This window comes from Cornus florida, unplaced genomic scaffold (genome assembly GCF_030987335.1).
Source record: "Cornus florida cultivar Cherokee Brave unplaced genomic scaffold, ASM3098733v1 CherokeeBrave_3.0.0_Hap2_Chr11, whole genome shotgun sequence".
Lineage (NCBI taxonomy): Eukaryota > Viridiplantae > Streptophyta > Magnoliopsida > Cornales > Cornaceae > Cornus > Cornus florida.
This window is the reverse complement of record NW_026775581.1, coordinates 115,192,444-115,218,181: the sequence shown is the minus strand read 5'-3', so window position 1 is coordinate 115,218,181 and position 25,738 is coordinate 115,192,444. Positions and strand designations below refer to the sequence as shown.

Here is a 25,738-nt window from a genome sequence, read left to right as displayed (position 1 = left end):
TTTTATCATGCAATCCAAGTTTCTTTCTCTCAATAAATAAAAAGGTCGGAGGAAGTCAGTAAAGTTTCTTCTGAATGTATGCATTGCTGGTGTAATATTCTGTGACAAACCCAATAATAAGCCCAGCCCAAAGCCCAACAGCCACACAAAAGAACAGCTGCCTGCAAATCAATATTATTTTTTATCCAGCTAACAATTGCAATTCCAATAGTCATGAGAACAGTCGAGATAAAAAGCTGTTGCTTCAAAGCCGGCTCAATTTCCTTGACAGCCTTGATTTCAAAGAAATCAGTTGCAAAAAGGGTGGTGATCAAACAAACAAGGATGCCTACGGAACTAATGAGCAGGGTATAACACATTGCTGTGAATTCATGATTGATCCCAAATGAGGAGATGGAGGCAACAACAAGGGCAGCACAAGATGATTCAGCATACGAGCCAAAAAGATCAGATCCCATCCCAGCAATATCACCAACATTATCACCAACGTTGTCCGCGATCACCTGCAAGAACAAACATATAGCTTTAACAAAACCCTAAAAAGAGCATGATATATATTTTTTCTTCAATTCAAGAGAGTAATGTGGTTTACAGCTGGGTTCCTTGGGTCATCTTCGGGAATGTTCCTGTCGACCTTCCCCACAAGATCAGCACCAACATCGGCAGCCCTAGTGTAGATACCTCCACCAACTCTTCCAAATAGGGCCATAGAAGATCCACCAAGGCCATAACCGGTAATGGCCTCAAAAAGGCCTTCCCAATCATCACCGTAGCACAATTTGAAGAGATTGATGGCAATATAGAGGACCAGGAGACCATTTGCAGCTAGGAGAAAACCCATTACTGCACCAGACCTAAATGCGGCTAGAAAAGCCTTTCCAACACCTCTGGCTTCCAAAGTTGTCCTTGCATTTGCATAGGTAGCAATTTTCATCCCAAGAAAACCAGACAGGACTGAGGTGAGAGCACCAAGCAAGAAGGATATGGTGCTGAAGAGAGCAGTAGCAAGTGCCGGCTTGCACATCTTCTGCGGGTTATAAGTGCAAGGCTGGCTCTTTGTGCTGAAGCTCTCGACTGAGCCCAGCAAAACGAAGATCAATATTGCAAAAGCAACCATGAATACCCCAACATACTGATATTCAGTAAATAGAAAGGATGTTGCACCTGTCGCATACACAAATACCATAGGTTCAAAAAGTGAGTTAATGATTTATATATATATATATATATATATAAAGCTTACAATGACAGACACAACAATGGTACATGAAAAGAGATAGCACTTACCAGTCAAGAAGCCTATGGTGTATTATAACCACATATTTTGAACTAGAGCTTGAAGAAAAACAAAGTAATGCAATTGTACAATGAGAAACAAATCAAATGGGCAGTCCCAAACAAATTATAAGTAGTATTACTTCTAAATTTAGAATTAAATGGCATCACTGAAAAATCTAGAATTAAGGTCATAAGAGCTTTGTTTCTTTCCACTTAGCATAAGATTTACTCTACATCTATTTTACCCTTAAATGTTTATTTAACAAGTACATTTTTTGACATTTGACAAATTTTAATTTTTTAATTAAATAAAAAGGATGGGAATTTTTTTTTTTTTTTTTTTACTGCAGGTAATGACAACCTAATTAGTCTTCAGGCTAAACACGTGTTCTTCCACATTAGTACGTAGTAATATTAATCATTGATTTATATCATAAAAGCCAAACAACTTTATTTAGATACCACTGCAAATAATTAACTTTCCCCAGTTAAACCTATTTGAGGGAGGTGCATATGGCAATAATGGCATTATCTAATAATATAATCTCCCCAATACCCAGACAGCAATAAAATTAAATAAATAAATTTAAAATTTAAAAAAGTAAAAATGTGAACACAGAGAAAAAAAATAAAAATAAAAATACAGTACAACCAATCAAGAAAGGTAAGAAAGAAAAAAAGTGTATATATCAAAATTTGAATTTTGGATTCTTATAATTGAAACCAGAGATAAAGTAGATATCAACCGCAAAGTAAATAGATGGTGGAGTACAGAAAATTCAAGTTTTTTTATTTTTGAATTTTAAGAAACCAAAATTTTCCAATTTGTTTCCTCCGTTTTCTGAGGAAACAAACAGAAACAGAGGGAGTGAGAGTGACCTTCGGAGATAGCAGTTTGTATGTCGGCGCATTTAAGGACAACGTTGTGGTCATTGATACCGTCCTCTTCTTCAATCAGAGAATCCTCGTACCCATTGTTGTTACAGTTGTTGGTCGACGAGGAGAAGTTTGTTTCAGGAGAGACTTTAATGCGAGAGACCAACAACCACTGGGCCAACCGCCAACGAGAACACGATTCCGACCACGGCACACACCGGAATCACTATCTCCGTCGCCATATCTGACAATAACGTTGTCCCATGTTTTGCGTACGTTATGTACCACTCCGAGCTCTAGAGAGAAGAGAGACAAGTAAATTCTCTCTCTGTATATATGTAGAGAGAGAGAGTAACAGAAAAACAAACAGCTCTGCATGCTCGGGATGGTGTATGAGTGTTATGGGGAGACTGGGGATTGATTATATAAGTGGAGATTGGGAAATATAATCTCATTGGATAACTTGGAGTGTTATTATGTGGTTGTTTTCCAGGTTGTTATTGTACACCTGCAATTGTAGCCTTCGATTTTGTTATGATTATGATTTGTGATGATCCAAGGGTGTCATCTTGAGGAATCTGTTTTAGTAAGATAGTGCCTCATGGTGCAGGATGATAATGGACAAATGAGATAATTCTACCAGGCACACACGCATTATTGTCCCTACTCCACTTAAATCCTGAGAAATTATTAAATAGTGGTGGACTATGTTATCTATTTTAATTAAAATTCTTAACTAATAAAATTGAATATAAAAGAATTAAAAATATATTATTAAAAAATGTAAACATAAATTTTTATTGAATTAGAACACCAACTAATACACTATTACACTCTTTTACATACTTAATTTGTTACCATTATGGTGCTGAATATCCATTACAGATGAATTTCAGTAAAAGTGATGAAATTTAAAATTTAAAATTTAAAATGATTTTGTTTCGATAAGTGAATTCACACTGAAAATCATTGGGGTAACTAAGGGAAAAAAAAAAAAAAATGGGGTTATATAGAGAGGGCTAAATTGGTCATTTTAATAATAACCATAAATGTAAAGTAAGTTTTTTTTTTTTTTTAGTTATTTAGGTAGGTGTAGGTCCCTTTGATTTGTTGTCCATTCCATTTACTACCGGATATGGCAGTGACTGGACTTCCGACGATTTGCTCTTCCTTGTTCTTCGCTCTCCGGCGACCAAAAGCCTCACGGACGGCGACTAGAATTGCCTTTGGCGTCCCAAATCTCTTTCCAGCAACAACTCCAACCCTAACTCATGTCGTTCGAGCTTCGGAACCCCAAAGGGAACAACAAGTAAATGATTCCGACCCTGCTACCTTCACATCTCCGGTCAGCTACTCTTCTCTCTCTCCCTTTCTCTCTCTTTCTATATATATATATATATATATATATATATATATATATTGTGGTGATTCATCTTAGGAACTTTATTTAATTATTAATAGCCCAATTCTTACTTTAAGAATATTGCAGAAATGTTGTTCTGATTCATCTTCATATTTAAAATTCAGATATTATAAATATATATATATATGAGCCAATTTAATGACTAGCTAGTAGCTACAATTACAATTGCTATTAAGTTGCTTTTGAACTATAAATGATTGAATCTTGCTTCTGGGAAATGAATGGACAACGTGAATCCCATTTTCACAGGAGCTTGAGGGAAAAGAAATATGTGTGCGTATTGCCGTGTGATAATATTTCTTTTCCAGTCTAGCCATTATCAAATCCGAGGTTTTATGATTTAATTGAATTAATTCGGAGTTTTATGAGATTCTTTCAGTCACGACTATACTTGGCATTCTCGCTGTCTAAGCAGGAGTTGAACTACCTGTGGAAACTAGGAGTTGGTTCTGTTGCGGGTGCAGCTGCAATAAAATACGGAAGCATCCTCTTCCCAGAGATAACAAGACCCAACATCTTACTGGCCTTGATCATGATTTCTGCTCCGGTTATTGTAGCTGTTTTGCTTCTGATCAAGCACAGTCGCGACCAGTGAAAGACTAGGAATTTGGCATGGTCACTGAGGATATGTGACCATTATGATGATAATGTCCAGCAATTTCTTTCTATGAACACTTCTCTGGATTCTTAATATCATATATGGTAGCAAATTGTAACATATATGGTAGCAAACTGTGCCGTGTGAGTCTGAAATTACTGGTATGGTGGTCTTTCCTGCCTCTTTTCCCTGCCAGGAACATCAGAACTTTTGACCAAACCTCCTCTTTTAATAATCATTTATCATTTGAGAACATGCAATTCTCCAACCCACAAGCATCGGACAATTATCGGGAAGGTTCGCTGGTGTGACCTCAAAGGGATTCGAATTCCGGATATTCAGGAGGATGTGAGATGAGAGCCTTTGCCATTCGGTTATCCCCTTGGGGTTGCCCTCATTCTAGTTCTATAACTTCCACATATTTTAATCCTCCAAAATTCTGTGGTCCATAGCTATCAAAATAAAGCTAAACAAGAAATTTCTATTGAAATGATTGGGGCAAGTTGGACTTCTGCAAAATTCGTAAATGTAAAAAAATAAAATTTCTTCTAGCCTAACGAGCAGTTGCCTTCCTAATATGCTCAAGGCATACACGTTGATACACTTGGAAGAGGTGAATCTATTGCCATAAGCCGAGTGGTATAATTTACAATGATGAAAAAAGAATTAATGAATATCCACTGTTGTTACCATTCGATTTCTTCAGCAAAAGCCAAGAAGGTTGAATTAAGAATGGTAACTGCATCATCCTTTTGCAGCCATATATTGAGGGGCAAAAACTCTATTGCCTGTATAATACACAAGTGCAGACATGAGTTTGAAAGACTAGGAGTTGCCTTTCAACCAATTTAGAGCTCCTTTTCCAACAGACCTGTAATATTAAGAGGTTTAAGGTCAATGCAGGATAAATTTACGAGAGAGGGTAAATACAACGTACGAGAGAAAAATGAAAACATCGATAAAGAGATGATAATACAAAAGATGCATCATTAAATGCCTAGACATCCATATTGCAAATTAACATTTAATTCATTTAAGCAATCCCTAGTTATGATAGAGACACAATAGTTAATAGCTACAATGGAGGTTCAAACCTAACTGCATTTTCGGAATCAAAACTAAATAGCAAAGATTTATGGGTAAAAGAATGGAGGAGGACAATTACCCAGCAAAATCTTTTAACTTCTTCCATACATCATCTTCTCCTGATTCATTTCTCTCTCTCTCGGTAACAGAACCCGTTTGATTTTCTGTACTAGCTGAAATAATCAAAACATCATGTTCACTGTTCAAGTTGCAAAATCCGGTGAGTAGATAAATTAGATTTTTCAAGAGAAACACCCTGCAAGCAAGATGAGTGATGACATTTCTCATTTTTACATCAACCTATAAACTTAATGCGAAGGCAAATTAAACTGAAGTTCTCCAGTGCTTGTACAGAAACAAAGGGATGGCACCACTTGTGCAAGAATATCCATGTATTCCAGCCAAAGTAGGATGATGAGAGGGAAAGAGTAGAGATAAACCTAACTTTGCATTATTTTGTATAAGTTTGTGTTCCAAGACTTAAACCCATGACCTCACTTGTCAGTCAGAGCCTTTGAGGTTGCTCCAAGAAATGAACTCTTGGCATGTGGAAAAGAAATAAATGCTTCTGTAACTCAGTTCAATGAAATTATTCAAGAATATAAAAGCAACTACTTACTAGTTTGCTTAACCTTAGGGCGAGTTTGTGAACGGCTTCCAGGAGTGTCATTTAGAAAAGCAAGTTCTTCAAGCAGTTCCCGCTCTTTGGCACTGCAAATATAAACAGGTACAATAATATCAAATCTAAGGGAAAAAATTTATTTTCTCTAGATTTTTACCACATGAACACAGCAGAAATTCAAAATGGACAGAGTAGCTTCATGTTATAATAGAGAGAACAAATAATTTTGGATAAAGCAGATAATTCGATCTCAAGCATGACAAAACAGTTCTGTTATCTAAGTTTTAGATTAAAACCAAAAAAAAATAGAGACCAATGCTCCAAAAATTGAGAAGGAAGGGGTGGGGAGATCATATCAACATCCCCATATTCATTCAATACAAGTCCAGTGTTTAAGATGAAAAGTACGCGCATGCGCGAGGGGAAAGAAAAATGACCCAAACTGACATAGAGGTGATCATGAGAGGGGCTGACTTAAACAATTTATTGGGTGGGTAAGCCATGATCTTAGAACTAACAATCTAAAGATGCATATGAAATGATGAACAGAATTCAGGTATGAAGCAAACAATGGTATCGGTTACTCGCTAAATTTTTAGGACCAGAATATATTTAAAAAACTATGTTGAGACTACAATCATTACTTCACATCATTACAGTGCCTTCCTCCCTGAATGAAAGCATTTGCTAATTAAACCACAATCCAGGATTGTATAATATCACAATTCTCAAGACAATTTACTTATAAAAAAAGACCCTAGTTGATTTTCAATGCGAGGTTTTATTTATTTCAGAAGCTTCTTATTCTAAAATACCCAGAAAAGAAATATAAAGATGGAACCATTTGATCATAGCTCAGTTTTTGTGCCCAGGTGCAGCTCATATCAGGCGATGTTGAACCCATTAATATGGTTTTGATCTAACAAGTATATGTCATAATTGTTGTATGGATATTGACAGTGTGGATCATCTTTTTTGGAGATGCCCTCTGGCTAAATCAAATTGGGCTTGGTTTGTTTCAGTTTACCATTGGCAGGGGTTGCTGCAGTTATCCTGTCTTCAGCAGGCTGTTCACTGGTTCTTGAATTACCCATCCTCCCATCTATGGGTAAGAAGGTTTCTTTTTTTCTTTTCTTTTTTCATTGGCAAGAAACGCGTGCACACCCAATTTTCTCCTTTGGAGACTCAAACCCTCACCATCCACTTTGGGAGGTAGAGGAGATACCACTCGACCATAAGGCCCTTGGTTATTGGTAAGAAGGTGGCTAGAGCTTTATTTGTCCATGTCATTTGAGTATAATGGTGTGAAAGAAATAAGAGGCTGTATGAAGACATTAAGAGAACTGCGGGGGGTATTTGTCCATGCCTCGTGCTTGGAATGCCTACAGTTATTGGGGCTCAATTTGACTGATCTAGAGAGTCGCTCTCTTCTGGTCTAGCTCAGTGTTTTATTTTGGCTTGTCCTAGGCTGGGTTTTCCAGCCTGTTGTCCTTGCTGGTTTGCTTTATTATTGTGAGGGATTCACACTTCTTTTCTTGTATTTTATGTATATCTTGTTTCAATAAAATAATCACATTCAGGGAATATATATATATATATATATATATATATTCTTCAGTCTGAAAGGATTCTGTAGAATCAGCAATTAGTAGCGTTTGCTTGTGAGTAGACTGCCGAAATTTCAATGAAGTTAAAAAAACATACAGGACTTTCAATAGTCCAAGTACGTTCCTCCAAAGCACTGCAGCTTACAAATCATAGGTCAACTTATCCACTAAGAAAGGATAACACACGTATAACTTTCTTGATTTCTTCGAGTTTTGCAGCTTATTATTTTTTAAAAATTACCATCCTCGGGGAGTTCCAAACATCTGATGGATCAATCCATTCTGTTACACACAAAATGTAAAAGCACAAGTATTACAAATTAATAATTAAATCTCATAATATTCAATCATATACTATGTACTGTTGCAAACTTGAAACCTGAAGCACCCATATAGAAGCAAGTGTTGTAAGGGCCATCAAACACACAATGGACACAATCAAATACAATGTAAACCATAATTGAAATGTGAATCACCTTTACCACAACCCACACAATTATTTCTGAAGCACATTCTTAAGATCTATGATATTTGAGACATGTTTTATTGCATTATATAATAAACAAGTAGGAAATATAAAGATCAAAAGTATATAGATAAAATGCAAAAACTACAGAAATGGTAGCTAAGAGCCATTAATTGCATTAGATTAGTTAAAGAAATAATAAAGCAATGCATTCATAAGAATAATTAGATAAAATAACTAGAACAATAGCATACCTGATGCGTTTTGGTATGGTAACTTGAATTGTGAATAAGTGGTCACCACGTATTGATGGTCTGTTCAGTTTTGGTGCACCTTTCTTCCCCAAGACAAGCACATCGCCAGGTTGAGTACCCGGAGGGATCTGTAGATCATTAATCCCTTCAACAGTCTTAACCTGTTTAAATGCCAAAATTTAATTAATTAAATAAATAAAACAGATAGTTAGTAACCAGAATAGCCAGAGAAAATTGCAAGAGATCTGCACTCAATGGTCTGTTTTTCGAGCTTTGAATGTCGGTAAACGTAGTTTGCACAAAAATATTGAGTTTAAAGAAGTTAGGGACTAAAAGGGAAAAAAAATGCTTATTTCAGTAGCTCTCTAGTCTCTGCAAGTGAAGGAACCCAGCAGTAATCCTGTTTTCAGTTGTCTCCCCGGTGGAGGATTTCCTGGGTTCATCTGTGTACGTCGTGCCAGAGGCTTGAGAAGGGAAAAGGGGAGTTGAGATGGAAATTGGAGAAAGCCTACTGTATGAGTTAGGTTTCAACTTATTACATATATAGGAAAGGCACAAAGTTGGAAAAAGAGTATTGGAAACTAAATAACGAACTTTTGAAAACTAAGAGTAAGCCAATCAGAGTGCGCTGTGCCCTAAGCTAGATCTAGAGAGGGAGTGAATACATTTTTTTTTTTCGACAAGTAAGATTGTATTAACAAAGGCATTCAAAAGGGGAATGCATCCCTCAGAAATTACACAAGGCCAGATAAAGGGGTTGTATACATCTTGAAAACTAAATAACAAACTTCAACCAATTTTTAAATCTCAACCATCACAGACACACATCAAACGCCCCACCCAAGCTCTGTTGCTGACAGACAGCCAACGAACTTGCTCCCCACACGGTCTACTCTTCAACCCGTGTTTTGACCTCTCCAATTGATTGTTAAAAAAAAAAAAAATTGAAGTGAAGCAATTGGATTGCTATATGATGCTCAATATATCTTCTATATGCTATATGGTGCTCAATATTTTCTCTATATGCTTGTATATACTCGTGTTCTCTTAGCATAGGTTTTCTGAAGAATTGGGATCTTTATATATAGAAGCAAAAAAAAAATTGGAGTTAATAGAGTTTGAATCAGATTTGGAAATTGTTATCCTGCAAATTTCTCTAGATCAAAACCATTTCCGACCAATCAAAAGTACCCTAGTGGCCTTCAATTGATCCCGCAATCGATCGAAGTTGCTATATTAGTGTTAAATCTAATTAAACTTTGTATTATAGATTTTGATAATTATGGCTCAGAACAAAAACCAAAGAGCCCATTCAGAAGCATGCATATTATCATTTTAAAAATACAAACTATAATCAAAAAGTAAATTTTACCTCAACAACAGCCCCCAATATGGCATCTAGATAGCTAACTGAAACTGTTGAACAGAGATTTATGCCATCTCTTTGGATCTCCGGTATCTCTTCAATGTCAAGGTAGACATAGAGATCTCCAGGACGGCCCCTGCAGGAAAGAGATGCAGTTAATATTATGAATTATGTGTATCAGTTTGAATTTTACACGTAGGAATGAATATGTGAACTAATTATGGAAATTAAAAATCTGAATGAGGAGAGAAAATAAGACAATATCTACAGTATACATGAACACGCACATGCATGTAAGAAAAGAAATAAGACAGTTTATTGCTCTAAAGTTTGAATCGTTACATTCTAAATTAGTCATAAGACTCAACTCATAAGGCAAGTTTGTCAAGAACATAGCTAAAACATGTTAGATGCAATGAATATTCTACACTAATACAATTGGCAGGTACAAAAGTTCAAACATAAGGTCTTATCGGTTCCTTTAGTACAAGTTTGTATCTCAGATTTAAACTTGTTTTCCGAGAACGTATACTTATACCCACCTCCTAGGGTTCACAATTCCGTGGTTTTGGAAGAACTGCAAGCACTTGATTATAGAAGGTTGATGTGATTGCTGCTACAGGTCTATTTTCAACAAAAATATACAACAACAACAAGCCCTTTTCCAACTACTTGGGGTCGGCTACATGTTGTCATGAATCCTATGTTTCCATTCCGCCCTTCAACAAAAATATAATGAAACAAAAATAACAAAGAAAAGAAACAACTAATAGCAAATGAGCATAAGCTTTAGCTCAGGGCTGGCATCTATCAAAAAGGTAATGAAGACTTCAAAAAGAACCCCTAGGCACTTATAGTCCCATGCATCATAATCTCATAAGTCTTAGAATGCGTTCATGTCTGATAAACATCATAAAAGTCAACCTTGATAATTGCTCGGTTCAAAACCAAGGACAATTAGGTACAAGTGTTTCTATTTTTCTTTTTAAAAGTAGGTATAGGAAGTGATCAAAACAAGACAAGTGCGCAAGGATTTTCACTTCTCAAAACACATGTTATTCGACAGGCTTCAAGGCTAAAGTTGGATACACTTTTGATTAGTTCAAAGGAAGCCTCTAATGGTGGATATTAAGATCTGTTGGTTTAAGGTGATTGTTCTTCCCATTTTCTTTCTTTTTGGAATATGAAGATGATTATTCAATTGTTATCAAATAGGTTGAAGAAAGTTATGAAGTATGCTGGATATTTACAGCTTTCAGCAAGGAAGCAATTGACCAGTCAGTTGAATGCATCTTGTCTGGATGTCTATTAGTGGCAACTGCTAAGCAGCAGAAGCTTTTGCAAGAGGGGAAGTGACGGTAATCAATATTTTTCAGTAATAACATACCTTAGTTTTAGCTTTACTCAAACCAACATGTCTTTAGTAGTTTTTGTCCATTCAGCATCACTGAGGAAACCTCCACCCCTTTACTTTCATGTAAATTCCTTTCTAATGAATATGACACTTGGAAAAAAAGGATATCCCACAGAAAAGGGAAAATGATAAAACAAACACAATATGCTATTAAAAATTAATTTGTCCTATACACGTATAATGAAACAATGCCATAAAAGTTGTAAATGTAAAAATTAACTTACAAGAATTCAATTGAGCATAAAATATAATTGAGGATAAATTACAGAGACACCCCCTGAGCTACAGCCTAATTACAGGAGGTTTTAAATTTTGCGAAAACCTAAACAAGCACCGAAAAAAAGGTTTGGCGCTTGAAAACTACCACCCCCTCCCTTTAACTAGTTGTTAGGTCTGTAACTTAACACCTTGTGAAATGACATGTTTACCTGTTGATTGACTAAAAAGACCTTTTAAACCCTAAAATATGACTTCAAATGACAAAAATGTCTCATTAACACTTATTTACTGGACAATTTTATCCACTCTTTTGCTTTCTATTCTCCATCTCTACTTCTCTTCTACTCACCTCTTATCAAATCACACCTTACATGCAAATCCGGATCAATGGAGGTGGTCCTCTTCAAGTTCTTATCATAATCACCATTTACAAGATTGAATAGATGAATAAATTATGGGAATATTTTGAAGCTAGCTAATTTGTGGGAGGAATCATGATTAGCTGTCGTATAGATTTTGAGAGAGCAGATAATGATAGGCCATGGCAAAGGACACATTGTGAAAAAATAATAATAATATCCAAACACCAATTTTTTCTTTCTCCTCTTTCTATAATTCCCAACTGTTTCTCTTTCTACCATCTTCACAGATCTAACCATCAACTCTGGCCCACTGTGTGTATACGTAATCATCCATATTTACATTCTCTCGAGAATAGAATTCAAATTGGTACAGTGTTTTGAATTTCTGTTCCCCAAACCAACGTCATTAAGCCCTCTATTAGTCGCTGACGACGGTGCTTTGAACACATCAGATGGGTCGTTTTAAACCATTCACTCACACAGTAGAGAGTCGAGTCTTTTAACTCCAATTCTCACATCACACTTACACCCACAAAGACAAGTCATTTTGAATTCTCACACAAACACACCTACGCATGCAACATATCCAGATGTATCTTTCTAAACATTTCAATCCACAAAGATGGGTCTTTTTGACAATCTCTTTTTGCTTAAGAAACACTAGAAGCAGTGAGAGACACGAGATAAGATGGTGAACACGAGTGAGGTGGCAGTGCTTGGCGGTGGAGATGGATTAGGGTCATGGCGGTAAAGGGGTGGAAAAAAAGAGAACAGAGGAGGCCCTGGCAGTGAAAGGGTGGAGAGAAGAGAGTAAATGAGATGGTGGCAATCGAGGAGTAAAGGAAAGAAGGCGCATTGGTGGTGGTGGTGGCAGCTAGTGGTTGCCGGCAATGGTGTTAAGAGAAAAGGTCCTGTTTATGTGTGTGTAATTGGTTCTTCTGAGATAGCGTTTATGGGAGAAGTAAGAGAAAGGTAGCGGTCGTTATGGAGGAATGAGTGGAGAGAGAATAAAGGCACCGGGAAGAGAGGGAATAGAGAGACGTTTGTGAATTTTTGGATAAAGAGAGGTAGGTGTAATTTGTTCTTTTCGTGCCATACATTTTTTTTATTAAAATACTGTTAGAACAATGAAGGGAAACAATGAAATTTTGCATGAAAAACTAGGAAGCACGGACACTCCAAAATGGGCGAAGAATCCGTGTCCGACACGTGTCGGACACGGACACGCGTCGGACACGCCCCGACACGTGTCGGACATGCCAAAAAACGTGTCTGGAATTTTTTTATTTTTTTTAATTTTCGGACACGGCTCGGACACGGCACGAACACGGCTCAGACAGCTCGGACACGGCTCGGACACGGCTCAGACACGGCTCGGACACACTTTTATGGATTTTTTTTTTTTTTATTTTTAATGTTGATATGTTCTATTTTTTGTTTTGTACTACCCTAAAGATGCTGATATATATATATACTAACCTAAAGATGCCACAATTCGCCGTGTCCGTGTCCTAAAGATGCTGATATATATATATACTAACATATCAGTGATATATATATATATTCCAACCTAAACATATCAGTGTTTTTTTAAAAAAATTATTAATGCTGATATATATATATATATATATATATATATATACTATTCGCCGTGTCCGTGTCCTAATTTTTTTGAATTTGCCGTGTCGCCGTGTCCGTGTCGTGTCGTATCCGTGTCCCGTATCCGTGTCCGTGCTTCTTAGATGAAAAATTAATGCCCATTATGATACTAACTCTGACAGAGGTCTTAGTGTTGGTTTTTGCTAAACATAAAACCACCTGCAATTAGGCCCTAAATTGTAATTCACCCTATAATTTATATATAAAGATAAAATATTGAAAGTTAACAGATGGGAGAGGGGGCATTTTATGCATACTCATCTTGAAACTGACCAATATGTATGGAGCAACGACTTCACTTAGAGATGAGATCCTATTTTGACAAGGTCTCTGAATGATTATTTGAAACAAATAAAATGTGGTGGGACAATGAGAGGTCCTCTGACACTATTCATCCATTTTAACCAGGATCTGAATGATTCTGCATTTGAAGGTCCCTATTTTCTTTAGAACTCTAAACGTAATAAAAATTTGTACGTAGAATAATATAAATCTGACAAGTACTATAGATTTGATTTCCTACTGGGTAACAACCTCTTGGCTGACTGGTTCAAAAACCAAAAAATATGGCCATTTTCTTAATGATTATATTCCGGATGGTGGAAATATCCTAATAGCAAAGAATATAGTCATAATTATTTTTTAAGAGAAAAGGGTAAAGGAAAAGGTAACAGGCTATTTAGGGAAATATCTTTTACTTAGTATTGGTCCTACTATGTAGGGTGCCAAAAGGGTGGACCTAGATACATACCGAATTTTTCAAACCATTTAAAAGTGGCCACTCAGTCTTTTACCATGTTTTCACAATTGGTAGCCCAAACTTTTACCATAAACTTTTGTCACAGATTGCATTTCAACAACGCCGACTTCCTAATTTCAATGAAAATGGGAGGTAAGATCTCTTTTGGGGTCCCTGGAAACTGCTACTTTGCAACACCCCAGGCATTGCTCAATTATTAAATGTAAGCATGAAAGAAAGGACATGATTACAGATGATGAAGCCATGTACTAATGATCGTTTATCATTCAGTAATACACAAGTATACCTGAATATCAACTTTGACATACAAGTGCAACAACCCAAAGATAATACTGAAGCTGCTGCTTGGTTTTAAAAAAAATATATATAAAATAAAAATACTGAAGCTGCAGCTGAAGCTAAAAGATAGTGAATGTATAACTCTTCTACATACCCCTTTGGTCCAGCGTCACCCTCTCCAGCAACTCTGAGAATACTGCCCTTGCTGACTCCAGGAGGAATTTTGACTTTGATATCTTTCTTAACGCGGATACGGCCTTCACCAGAGCATTTTCGACAGTATTCAGAAATGACTTCACCAACCCCACCACAATTCGGACATACAGAAACCTGAAGTTATTAGAAATATAAAAAATACAAGGAATAATCAATGACTGTTCTCTAATGTCAAGTTGTAGGAACAAAACAAAGAAAACAGTGACGATGCAGAAAATTAAGCATACAAAATTAACAAAATAAGTTATAAGAACAAAACAAGGCAAACCGTGCCGATGCAGAAAATTAAGTACAAAAATTTATCAAAATATTCATGAATAAGTAAAAATAGGAAGTAAACTCATGACCTGGCTCATCATTACATTTTTTTGTAATATTTTAATTTATAGCACAACACGCCCTTTTTCACAACTTCAACCTTTTTACTGTGGTCATCCCCTGTCCTTGTAGTGTTATCAATATGAAACATATCACTCATTTGCCAATGCAGATATCTGTCATCTTATCAGATTTTCAAACCATCTCAACAAAAAACTCCGCTTTGTTCCCAATTAGTAATACTTCCATATTAACTTTTGTCACGAATGCATTCATTCTTATATTTAGCCTTCCTCTTTTATTACTCCCCCCTTATTGTCATTCAGTAAACTCACTTTTCTAATCAATAGTTTTTGACTGCTAAAGTTGAAACCAAAAAAGTAAAGTATTTTTTATTTTCTACAAGAAAGCCGACAATAGCCTATGCTTTTCTGGCTTTGATAGCCACTCAAAACAAATAATAGTACATCTCAACTTTTGGTACGCCATTGAAGCACTTAAACTACTCAAGCAATAATATTCTCCTTAATATACAATGAAGAAAGATGGCTTCTCCAATTGTCATTGATTGACCATTTAAAAGCAACGTATTTCAATAACTACCTCATATGACAGTAATAACATGTTTCCGGATGTACTTCAGTTACTGAGCTATATTGTTGATATCTTTAGTTAAGAAAGAGAGTGGTAGACTATTTTGGTGGCAATAAGATAGGTTATCACTTAGTCATATCCTTTTGTGTTTAGCACTCTTTGCCCCACCCCTAATTGCAAGCAAATTTCCCCATTGCAAAACAAAAAAAAAATTCACAAGCTCCATTAGCATATGCTCATCAAGCAAAATCCAGTGTTTCTCTTTAGTTTTAGCTTCCACATGGTATGAGGAATAACATTTGAAGCAAGCAATTACAGTGCCCACAGGTGAGAAACAAGCAGTTACTCAATTACCTGTGAAAACAAGCCAAACGGCGTTTGCTCTGTTCGCATAACTTGACCCCTGCCACCGCAAGTTGAGCATATCCTCATCTTGGAGCCTATCTTTGCTCCAGTACCAGTGCAAACTTCACATGTTTCAAGATGGGAAAGTTCAAATTCTTTTTCTGCTCCAAATATAGCCGCCGTAAATTCCAAAGTCATATCATAACTGAAACATATTTTGCATCTTGAGTCAACTCTACTGGTTTCCCAAAAGTAATTTCAGTATGTCATAACAACTACAAACCAAAAAATGGAACACACTATTAAACTGTACAATGAAGTAACCACTAATTAGTAAACTGAGATATTAGTCATAACCCATAAATATGCTAATATAAATCTACATTTCTTTTTCAGTACTTGCATGAACTAAAAATATTATATAAGTCATTTGCAGCAGGCAATTGTACATATCTGTTTCATTTTATGTCTACAAACTTTTGTACAGCAACAGAGAGGTGCTAAGCGCTCTACTATTGGTGAAGATGAATCACTTTGCATGAACTGAAAACATTATATAAGCCACTCACAGTAGGCAATCATGCATATCTGTGTCATTTTAAGTTTACAAGTCTTAGTATAGTAACAGAAAGGGGTATTACATGCTCATACAATCAACGAAAACAACTCACAGCAGGTTCTTCAAAGAACGTTAATACAGGACAGGAGAACCATGGTATTGAACTTTCCTCAAACATAAACTATTCAGAAGACATTGTACTCAACTCTAGAAAATGTGTTGTTTATGCTTGGGTAATTCACAGGCATCCATGTTGCCAATTTTCCACAAACAAGTTCCCAGTGTTATCTTTATCAAAAAAAAAAAAAAAAAAGGTTCCCAGTGTTATTGTTAAGAAAGTAGGAAGCTCTGCCAATACATTTAATAAGCAAAGTGTCCCCATGAAAAAGGTGATCATGCATTCTTGACATATTCCTATTTCCTACAAGATTAGAACCAAACTCACCAAAATAGAACACTTAACGAGTAATCTCACAGATCATGGATATAAAGAAAATCACAATGTAGTGATGAGATGGAGATTATAATCCTTAGTTGTCCTCCTAACAGAAGTGAATCTCCATGCACACGATAAAAAGATAGGTTCAACACTATGTATAAAAATATTAGTTATAAGGAGCCACAAAGTATTCTTAAAAGATTAAAGTCAAATCTTGACTCACCGTAGATCTTCACCCTTCGTAACAGTATTACGACGGCGTGTCCCAAATCCAGTTTGGTCCATACCGGGGAAACTACTCATGCTAGGACCAAAGAATGTCTCAAATAGATCAAAGGGATTAGTCTGTGGGGAAAAAAAATAAATAAATAAATAATTAGTATTGGCAACATATGAACATGCAAACACTATGTGCATACTGCATTGTGGCATAGAATGTTCCCTTCTTTCTACATAGTAAAACTAGAAATCACTCTGTGTTGAATTTGGATTTAAGAGAACTCTGCAACACCATTCAAATAGAAAAACGAAATTGCACATGTAGCATACCCTTGCTATGAGAATAGGAATTGATGTTTGAAGGCTTAAATCAAACTTCATGAAAAACTTTCCCAGGAATTGCTAAGTGAAAGTATACATTAAGAGAACGCATGTTCAAATCTTGAGGGCAACCACTTTGTGCAATTAAAACCAATGGTTAGGTCTGCTTTGATCAAATCCATCCCTCCAAACACCCTTGATTAATCGGTGGGGACCACAGTGGGTAATGGCACTAGAAGTAGCAATATTTTATCTGACGGAAGGAACTCTGAACAGTCTAACCTCCCAATGTACTTTATGCCTTCATTAACAATTCCAGGATCAAAGGTAACGTGAATTAGAAAATTGCAGGGATTTCTTTTGGGGACTGGTTGGAAAAGGAATTGAACAATCATTTTCTCAATTCGGACATGGCCTGCTCCCCAATTCATAATGGGGCTTTTGGATTAGAAATCTCGTGTTATTTGATTAGAAGCTTCCAAGGAAATGACTTTAGAGATATGCCTATGCCCAAATGTATTTTTGGAGGAGGTTGTGGTAATCGTATTAGGGGCACACACGGGAAGACTTCCATGGAGGTGAATTCTCCTCCTAGTCTCTGAAAGAGTATATAGAAAGAGCAGGGAGATTTTTCTAATTTATTTTGAGGTGGAGGGAAATAGGGGGAGGTTTGGACACAATAAGAGGTGTGAAGATGTGCCTGAAGAATTCATTTCCAGACTCATAAGGGATGGTGGTTGATAGAGATAAGTTAGTGGTGGATTATTGAAGAAACTCCATGGGTGGTTAAATTTGGAAGTCAGATTTCTCCTCTTTTCTTGATTGGTGTGTAGAGGCAATGGTCAAGTTGCTAGAAACTCTGCAGTGTGAGATTTTGGAGATGAAGTGATATGTTAGCTTGAACGACAAGGATTCTTGAGTTTGTGCCTTTTTCTAAACTTTTGCTTGGAACAAGCAACTAGTGCAGTTCTTGTAAAGGTCCCTGGGGTTCTAAGGATCCTCCGTGGTGGATCCTTTTGTTTGGTCGGGAATGCATGAGAAGATCGTAATGATTAAACTAGGAAAAAAAAAGATCTTTATGATAAACAATTTAAGAAATGGAGGCAGAGTACTATTGAGTTGGTTCTGCATGTGTAAGGTTGGCCAATTGGTATTCAAGGCCGACCTATATATGCACTGGCGAGGAGAGGAAGATTGATTTGCATAGAAGGTAACAGACAAAGAGGGCAACCAAAACTAACATGGGATGAAGTGATAATAAATGGTTTTTAAAAATTAAATCTAGTAGGAGAAATGGCTTACAATATAAAAGATTGGAAAAAGAGAATCCATGTGGCCGACCCCATTGGTACAGGATAAAGGAAAGGATAATGGTGATGGTGATGAATGTGGGCCGGTTGGTGGACCATCCCCTTATTACTTGTACAGTAACAGAAGTGTTGATGGCATTGTTCTGGGTGTTGTGGGTTTTTCCACAATATAAGGAATTTGCTGCTTAGTTGGAGAGCTGACAGTGTTAGCAAGAAGAAGAAAAAGACTTGGAATGCATCCCCTGTGTGTATTTGGGAGAAATGGAATCGCCCGTGGTCTTCAAAGAAGTAGAGGAGCCCATTCATAGATTGAAGAGCATTCTTTTGGCAATTCTCTTTTGTTGACTGACGGAGAAGGTGAACCCCTCTCCTAAGAGTTCTTTGGATTCTGTAGAGAATATGATTTTTTTTTTACTGTAGTTTACTGAGGTCGAGATTTACAAAAACATGTGTACATGGGTTGAACCCCATTCATAGCCTCTTTTTTTTTTTTTTTTTTTTTTTTTTTAAATAAATCCCATTCATAGCCTTTTAACGTGTACTTTTATTTACACATCAAAAGAAAGAAAGAAGATAACACCAAATCGATGGTTATGATTCTTAGATAAACCCAAAATTCAGCAATCTGGAGGACCAATTGAAGTTCTACAGTGCTTCTAGCATATGCAACCTACCTTCTACACATTTTTCTTCCAAAAATAACCTACCTTCTATACATTCTTAAAGATGAAATATATAACAGGAAAAATTCAACTAAAAGTATTACCGTATAAGCACCAGCCTGTCCCCCTACTGTACTTCTCACTCCAGCTTCACCATATTGATCATACAAAGACCTCTTTTTATCATCTGATAGCACCTGACAATGTTGTACTTCAGAATTAAAAAAAAAAAAAAAAAAAAAAAAAAAAAAAAAAAAAAAAAAAACAATATAATGAATGTGAAAACATTGAGATATAGTACTTTAAGTGCACAAAATGCCAGTGAATGAACTATTGCAAACAAAATGCAAGTGAATGCACCAGGTATGAGAAGAAAGTAAGATAAAGAGTAAAATATATGTGGAAATCAATATAACTAAGATGATAGATAGAGGCGGATTTATGATTGAGAATGATCGCAAGCAGAAATTAGATCAAGAATAAATATGTCCTGTTATATATGCTTCCAAAAATTAGATCAAGAAGAATCTTGCCCATAAAATTGAAGCATAAACTGGAGGCCCATTAAAAAATGCAATTCTAAGTAAATCAAAAGACAATTTAGTACAAAAATACTGGGATAAACAAGACACACGGATTGGACCATTGGGCAATTAGAAAACATTAAGTTTATAACATATATAAACAGGATTAGGGTGTTGAAACTCATATATATAACTCTTTGAAATAAAATATTAAAAGTTCCCTGACAAAATACTAGAATAGGCTACTACTAGTAGGTTTGGAAGCTCAAGCAACATAACTAGAGCAAGAAGGCTAATTGAAAAATACCAACTCTACCTACAAACTCAAATTGAACCTAAACGGAATTCAATTTAGGCCATTAAGTCCGATTCCCGCCTATCAAAATCCTTAATCACATTCAAGTTAACATAGGACAGCATTCACTAATAGAGATAGCTCTCTAAAATTAAACAAGAAATTTGAACTTTATTCCTTTGTGCATAAGACTTTTAACCTTACATTCAGGAAAAATAAAAAATAAAAAAATAAGACTTTTAACCTTATGCCGTTATGCACAAATTATACTAATTTATGCATGTACGGATGATTCTAGGTAGATAACACGTGCAGACAAACACACATACAAATATATGAACTCAAGGGACGGAAAGAGACCAAAGTGGACCCATGGGCCCACCCTGGACTATATTATGTGCCTAAAATCAGGATAATTTTCTTTTTTTGTAATAAATGTCAGCCAACATGATTTCTGACGTACAGAGGGAAGAAAAATATTACAGCTTCGGGAAAAAGTTCATTTTCCAATGAGACAGAGAAAAGGTCAAAAGAAATAAAAACCTGATACTATATATGTTAACTATGTTATGTTTTGTTAGGTAAAAGATTCTGGCACGGGGAGTCATTTCCCTCCTTTAAGTTGTATCCCACTTCATTTCTCATAACAAGTCAATATTGACTCATAAAAACAACCGATCTATATATTTTCTTTGGATGAAACGAAGTCCTAACCAACGGGCCAATGGCCTAGCGGTATCAAGTCCTTAATTCCCAAAGGAAGGTCAGCGGTTCAAGCGTCGGTAGAGGCATGTGTGTGTGAGTACCAACTAAGAAAAAGAAACGAAGTCCTTTATGCTAGCCAAATTGTATTCTTAATGGATGAAAGACCATATCACAAGTAGCTACGTACCATATGCTATTGAATTATAAACAAAGGTGTGTGTGTGTGTGTGTGTGTGTGTGTGTGTGTGTGTATTTGATAAGTAAGATCTAAGAAGTACGGACACGGATACGGGACACGGATACGACACGACACGGACACGGCGACACGGCAAATCCAAAAAAATTAGGACACGGACACGGCGAATAGTATATATATATATATATATATATATATATATATATATATATATATCAGCATAAATAATTTAAAAAAAAAAAACACTGATATGTTTAAGTTGGAATATATATATATATATATCACTGATATGCTAGTATATATATATATCAGCATCTTTAGGACACGGACACGGCGATTTGTGGCATCTTTAGGTTAGTATATATATATATCAGCATCTTTAGGGTAGTACAAAAAAAAAAATAGAACATATCAGCATTAAAAATTAAAAAAAAAAAAAAAAAAATTCCAGAAAAGTCTGTCCGAGCCGTGTCTGAGCCGTGTCCGAGCTGTCCGAGCCGTGTCCGAGCTGTCTGAGCCGTGTCCAAGCCGTGTCCGAAAATAAAAAAAAATAAAAAAATTCCAGACACGTTTTTTGGCGTGTCCGACGCGTGTCCGTGTCCGACACGTGTCGGACACGGATTCTTCGCCCATTTTGGAGTGTCCGTGCTTCCTAGAGTAAGATTGTATTTAAAAAAAAAAAAAAAAAGCATTCAAAAGGGGAACGGATCCCTTATAAACAATTATAAACGGATCTATTACTCATAAATAGAAGTTCAAACACTACCAATCAAACTCTAGCCACGGCAAAAATCACCTGCCGGAAGTCGGAACTGTAGATCCTCCTCCACTTTTGTTCTTAAAGAATCTGAACAATTGACTTCAGAAGTTGTTTCAATTCTTGATATCAAATAATTGGGGTTCAACAATCACAGGGCTCTTTACCAGTGATTTTTGATAGCCAACTATCGAGAAGATTTTATCTTTGCATGATATAATTGAGGATCTTTGCTCAATAAAATTAAACTAACCAGCGATTTCTTACTTTATCAGTCCCAGCAAAGTTTTTCTCTTTATTTTTACACAAAAAACACATGCTCATCGATATATGCACGAAAATATAGACAAACATCAAATATTGTATATTCTTACATTTATATGTAGTTGATATGGAGACTCTTAGTGCATAGGCTGTGATCAGTTATTAGTACAAATTTGCTGAGAAATATTTTTTTGGTAAAATTTCTCTGTTTTCTGGATCTGGTCTTAGTGCTTTTGTTATGTGTGTCTTTTCTTGGATCCTGTTTAGAATAACTTTGGTTTAATTAAATTGTTCATTTATACTGTTTTAATTTTTGTTTCTATAACACTGAATTTTATATAACTATTGTTCTATACTACTATTGAACCAATTATCAAGTTACTATATCTTAAATCTGTTATATTGATCTGTTTCACTTATTCATATATAGTTATATACCTTCTTTTTTTTCTTTTTTCTTTTTTTGGTGTGTGTGTGTCTATAACACTGATTTTTATATAACTATTGTTTAATTGTTGAACCAATTATCAAGTTCCTATTTCCTTAACTCTGTCATATTGATCTGTTCTACTTGTTTTCATTTGTTGAATGTGTTTATGAATGAATATCTTTGTTACTTTTTTATTAGGAAAAAAATAAATAAAGAGAGAAGTACAAGACCATTGTTGTGAAATAAATCATAAACAGGTTATCTTGACTCTCCAATTGCTGGTACCAAGGCTGGATGCAAAAAGAGGTGGATTGGTACAGGTACACAGCCAACTGTAAATTTATGTCAGATCACTGCGACGATACAGTTTGTCATGGAGAAGTAATGGAAAAGTTTTAAGATCGGCCACCTATTAACTGATGAACAGTGACCATTGTTCATCAAATTAGGGAATGTACCAAACAACCATCCATATTGCTAGAGTATGATGAGAAGTAATCAAATGAGATTAAAAAATGATGATTTGCGGCATCAAGATAAAGCTAAAATTGTTAGACCTCGATACATACCTCATATGCTGCACTTATCTCCTTAAACTTTTCAGTTGCTCCAGGTTGTTTGTTCACATCTGGGTGATACTACAAGAGTATAACAAAAGTAAGATGTCAGGAGTCATGGGAGAAAATTTAGAGAGGATGGACTATTTCAGTCCTAACTACAAGTTTCTGTCAGGGAAGTTCCTAAACAAGCCAACTGAATACAGTGTGGCGGGTTTTAGATGAGCACAGTTTGGTAACTTTTTTCACTAAATCGGAACTTGCAGAACCATGTTTTCATATTAAATTTGAATAAATATAACAATGCTCAAGGAGCAGAGTGTTTAGGTAAAAGCAAACCAACTTTAACTAGCTTTTTCATAAACATGATAAGCAGCCTCACCCAAATTGAGTCAGGCCTGACTATAGGAACACCCAAACAGCATTTAGCTTCAAAAACTTAAGTAAAGAAATATTCATCATTTAAGAAACATTTGGAAATCTGAGTGTGTTAACAAAGAAGTGAATTCAATTTACTAACAAAAATACTTAATTATGAGTTCTATCAAATTAGCCAACTTACATCAGCCCAAAAACAAGAAAAGTATGAAATGTGCAAGGACTCATATCCTTGATAAAAATGCATGTATAGGAATCATTCATATGATAACATGTAATGTATATAACTCATCCCAGAGCAAACAATAAATTGTTTTTGAGCAGATTAAAATGGGCTACCCGAAACAATTGTGAAAACAGTTTGGCAACGCGTTTGATAATTGTCAAAAATCTTAGAAAATTATTATTTAAATTAAATTTTCTTATAAAAAACTGAAACTATATTGGTAGGCAGGGTTGAACAGTAAAGCCTAACTTGAGTCTTTAATTCCTACCTGTTCGATCTGATGCCTAATTTTGAGTAAAAGCTTCTTTATAAATCCATCACATTTTACCTTTTTCATTAAAAAAAAAAACGAGAGACACTTCTAGTGAAACCGACCTACCATGTGCATCACGAAGGATATTTAAGACTCAATCTCAAATATAGACTGCCCGTAACAAAAGCAAACCATTTTTGCCATTGTAATATCATCAGCTACTATCAAACCAACTATCAAAACAAAGCCTCTGAAACTGACCCAATCCAGTTTAATGGAAGACATGGACACAAAAATAAATTGCACTTGGTATGTGAAAGACAAGGATGATGATCACAGAAGTGAAATTTCTCATTTTCTGTCAATGAGGTGACGTATTGATGTTGACTTCAAATGACCCCAAGATAAAAACTCAATTCGCACTTCAAACAGAAACAAGAACGAAATTTTAAATTACTCATTAAAGATTTCAGTTGAAGGGAATCAAGTGGAACCCGTGGAGAAGTAACAATGTCAAGCTGTTGTCAAATAATCAAAAAATTCAAAAACCCTAATTGGGTTTTAGTACCTGGCGAGCTAACCTTCGGTAAGCAGCCTTGATTTCCTTGCTATTGGCAGATTTAGAAACCCCAAGAGTGGAGTAATAATCTGCTGAAGCCGCAACTACTGTTCCAAAGCGCTTTGCAGATATCTTCTTATTGAATAGAGAAGAAGATGACGATGATGGTGATGAAAGAGAGATAAATCTTTTGTGTGTCCAAAGATTAGTCCCACCAGCGAAGAAAGAAGAAGAAACTGAGGAGGTGCTTGATGGGAAGAGAGGTTGCGGACGCTCCGGGGTGAAGCTGATAGGAGGAGGAAGGAGAGTGACAGATGTGGTCGCCATTGCTGTGTTTTGGGGTCTCTGTGTTTTCTGCTTGTCCTAGAAGAAGAAGAATGACAAGATTTTTATTATTTTACTCACTTCTTGTAGCTGTTCGTTGTTTTGTTTGCAGAGAGAGAGAGAGAGAGGGGGGGAGGGGGGGAAGGGGTTAAGGATGAAGGTATGGTTGGGGGTGGCACTGGGAACCAAAAGATGTGGTATGACGCGCTTACACATGGTATACAACCATACATGGAAGGAGTATAATACAATATGAAGCCAATTACCAATTTACCATACAACACCTTTACGTTTAAATTATTGCCTTTAACGTTTTAAATTATTGCCAAAATTTTAGGAGAGACGGAGAAAATAAAGGGGTGGTGTTTAATCTCACAAAATATAAAATTGCTCTCAAACAATTTATCTTTCTGTTCCTAAAAAATAAATTAAATTAATAAAATAACATTCTTTTATAATTTTTTAAAAATAAATTGTAGTAGTGGCGGTGGTGGAGGTAGAAAGCAGTTGTGGTGTAGGTGGCGGCGGTGGCAATGGTGTTGGTGAAAGGTGGAAATGATGGGAAGCGGTGGCAATAGTGTGGTGGTGGAAGGAGATAATGGTGTAAGTGGCGGTGATGGAACCCAATGGAAGTGAGGTAGTGGAAGGCAGTGGTGGTGGCAGCGACGGTGATGGAAGGCGGTGGAGGTGGTGGGGGAAAGCAGTGGTAGCGGTATAAGGCAGTGACAGTGAAAGGCAATAACGGTGGTGGTGATGAAAGGTGGTGGCGGTAGTGATAGTGGTTGCGGCAAAGGAAGGCGGTGTCGGTGGTGAAAGGCATTGGCTGTAGGGGTAGCAATTCGTGTTTGTGAGTTATAATCTTGTCATGTCGATATAAATGTATTATACTAAATAGGTAAATCCAAACTCGGCCCATTTAATATTCGTATCAAGAATTCTCAACATTAATCCGACCTGTTTATTAAACGGATAAATATGTTAATCCATTAATCAAATAATAAATGGGAAAAAATCACAA

The 25,738-nt window shown here is 36.0% G+C and overlaps 2 protein-coding genes and 1 pseudogene across 3 annotated transcripts; 1 reads left to right on the top strand and 2 right to left on the bottom strand.

Annotated features, from left to right (window-relative positions):
* Positions 1–24: 24 nt before the first annotated feature.
* LOC132281911 (pyrophosphate-energized vacuolar membrane proton pump-like) lies at positions 25–2,396 on the bottom strand (annotated as a pseudogene).
* An 850-nt stretch (positions 2,397–3,246) lies between these two features.
* On the top strand, positions 3,247–4,295 carry LOC132285571 (uncharacterized). 2 transcript variants are annotated; one of them, XM_059787763.1, is made up of 2 exons: positions 3,247–3,499; positions 3,957–4,295. In XM_059787763.1, the coding sequence occupies exons 1-2, from the start codon at positions 3,290–3,292 to the stop codon at positions 4,170–4,172; spliced, it is 426 nt and encodes a 141-aa protein (XP_059643746.1). In that variant the 5' UTR covers positions 3,247–3,289; the 3' UTR covers positions 4,173–4,295. The 2 variants fall into 2 exon arrangements, with proteins under 2 accessions (XP_059643746.1, XP_059643748.1); XM_059787765.1 differs by having other exon boundaries at positions 3,248–3,499; positions 3,993–4,295.
* A 341-nt stretch (positions 4,296–4,636) lies between these two features.
* LOC132285570 (uncharacterized) lies at positions 4,637–24,870 on the bottom strand. The gene is made up of 11 exons (XM_059787762.1): positions 24,406–24,870; positions 22,993–23,061; positions 19,357–19,449; positions 16,964–17,085; positions 15,752–15,947; positions 14,424–14,599; positions 9,583–9,712; positions 8,211–8,371; positions 5,881–5,972; positions 5,341–5,434; positions 4,637–5,046 (listed from the first exon to the last, which is right to left on the bottom strand). The coding sequence occupies exons 1-11, from the start codon at positions 24,721–24,723 to the stop codon at positions 5,001–5,003; spliced, it is 1,497 nt and encodes a 498-aa protein (XP_059643745.1). The 5' UTR covers positions 24,724–24,870; the 3' UTR covers positions 4,637–5,000.
* Between the last annotated feature and the right edge of the window lie 868 nt (positions 24,871–25,738).

Coding starts and splice junctions, on each gene's coding strand:
- LOC132285571 (XM_059787763.1), top strand. CDS start 3,290: ATGGCAGTGACTGGACTTCCGACGATTTGCTCTTCCTTGTTCTTCGCT. Junction 3,500..3,956: donor CTGCTACCTTCACATCTCCG/GTCAGCTACTCT, acceptor AGATTCTTTCAG/TCACGACTATACTTGGCATT.
- LOC132285570 (XM_059787762.1), bottom strand. CDS start 24,723: ATGGCGACCACATCTGTCACTCTCCTTCCTCCTCCTATCAGCTTCACC. Junction 17,086..19,356: donor GACAGGCTGGTGCTTATACG/GTAATACTTTTA, acceptor TTTTCCCCACAG/ACTAATCCCTTTGATCTATT. Junction 14,600..15,751: donor CGTTTGGCTTGTTTTCACAG/GTAATTGAGTAA, acceptor TAATAACTTCAG/GTTTCTGTATGTCCGAATTG.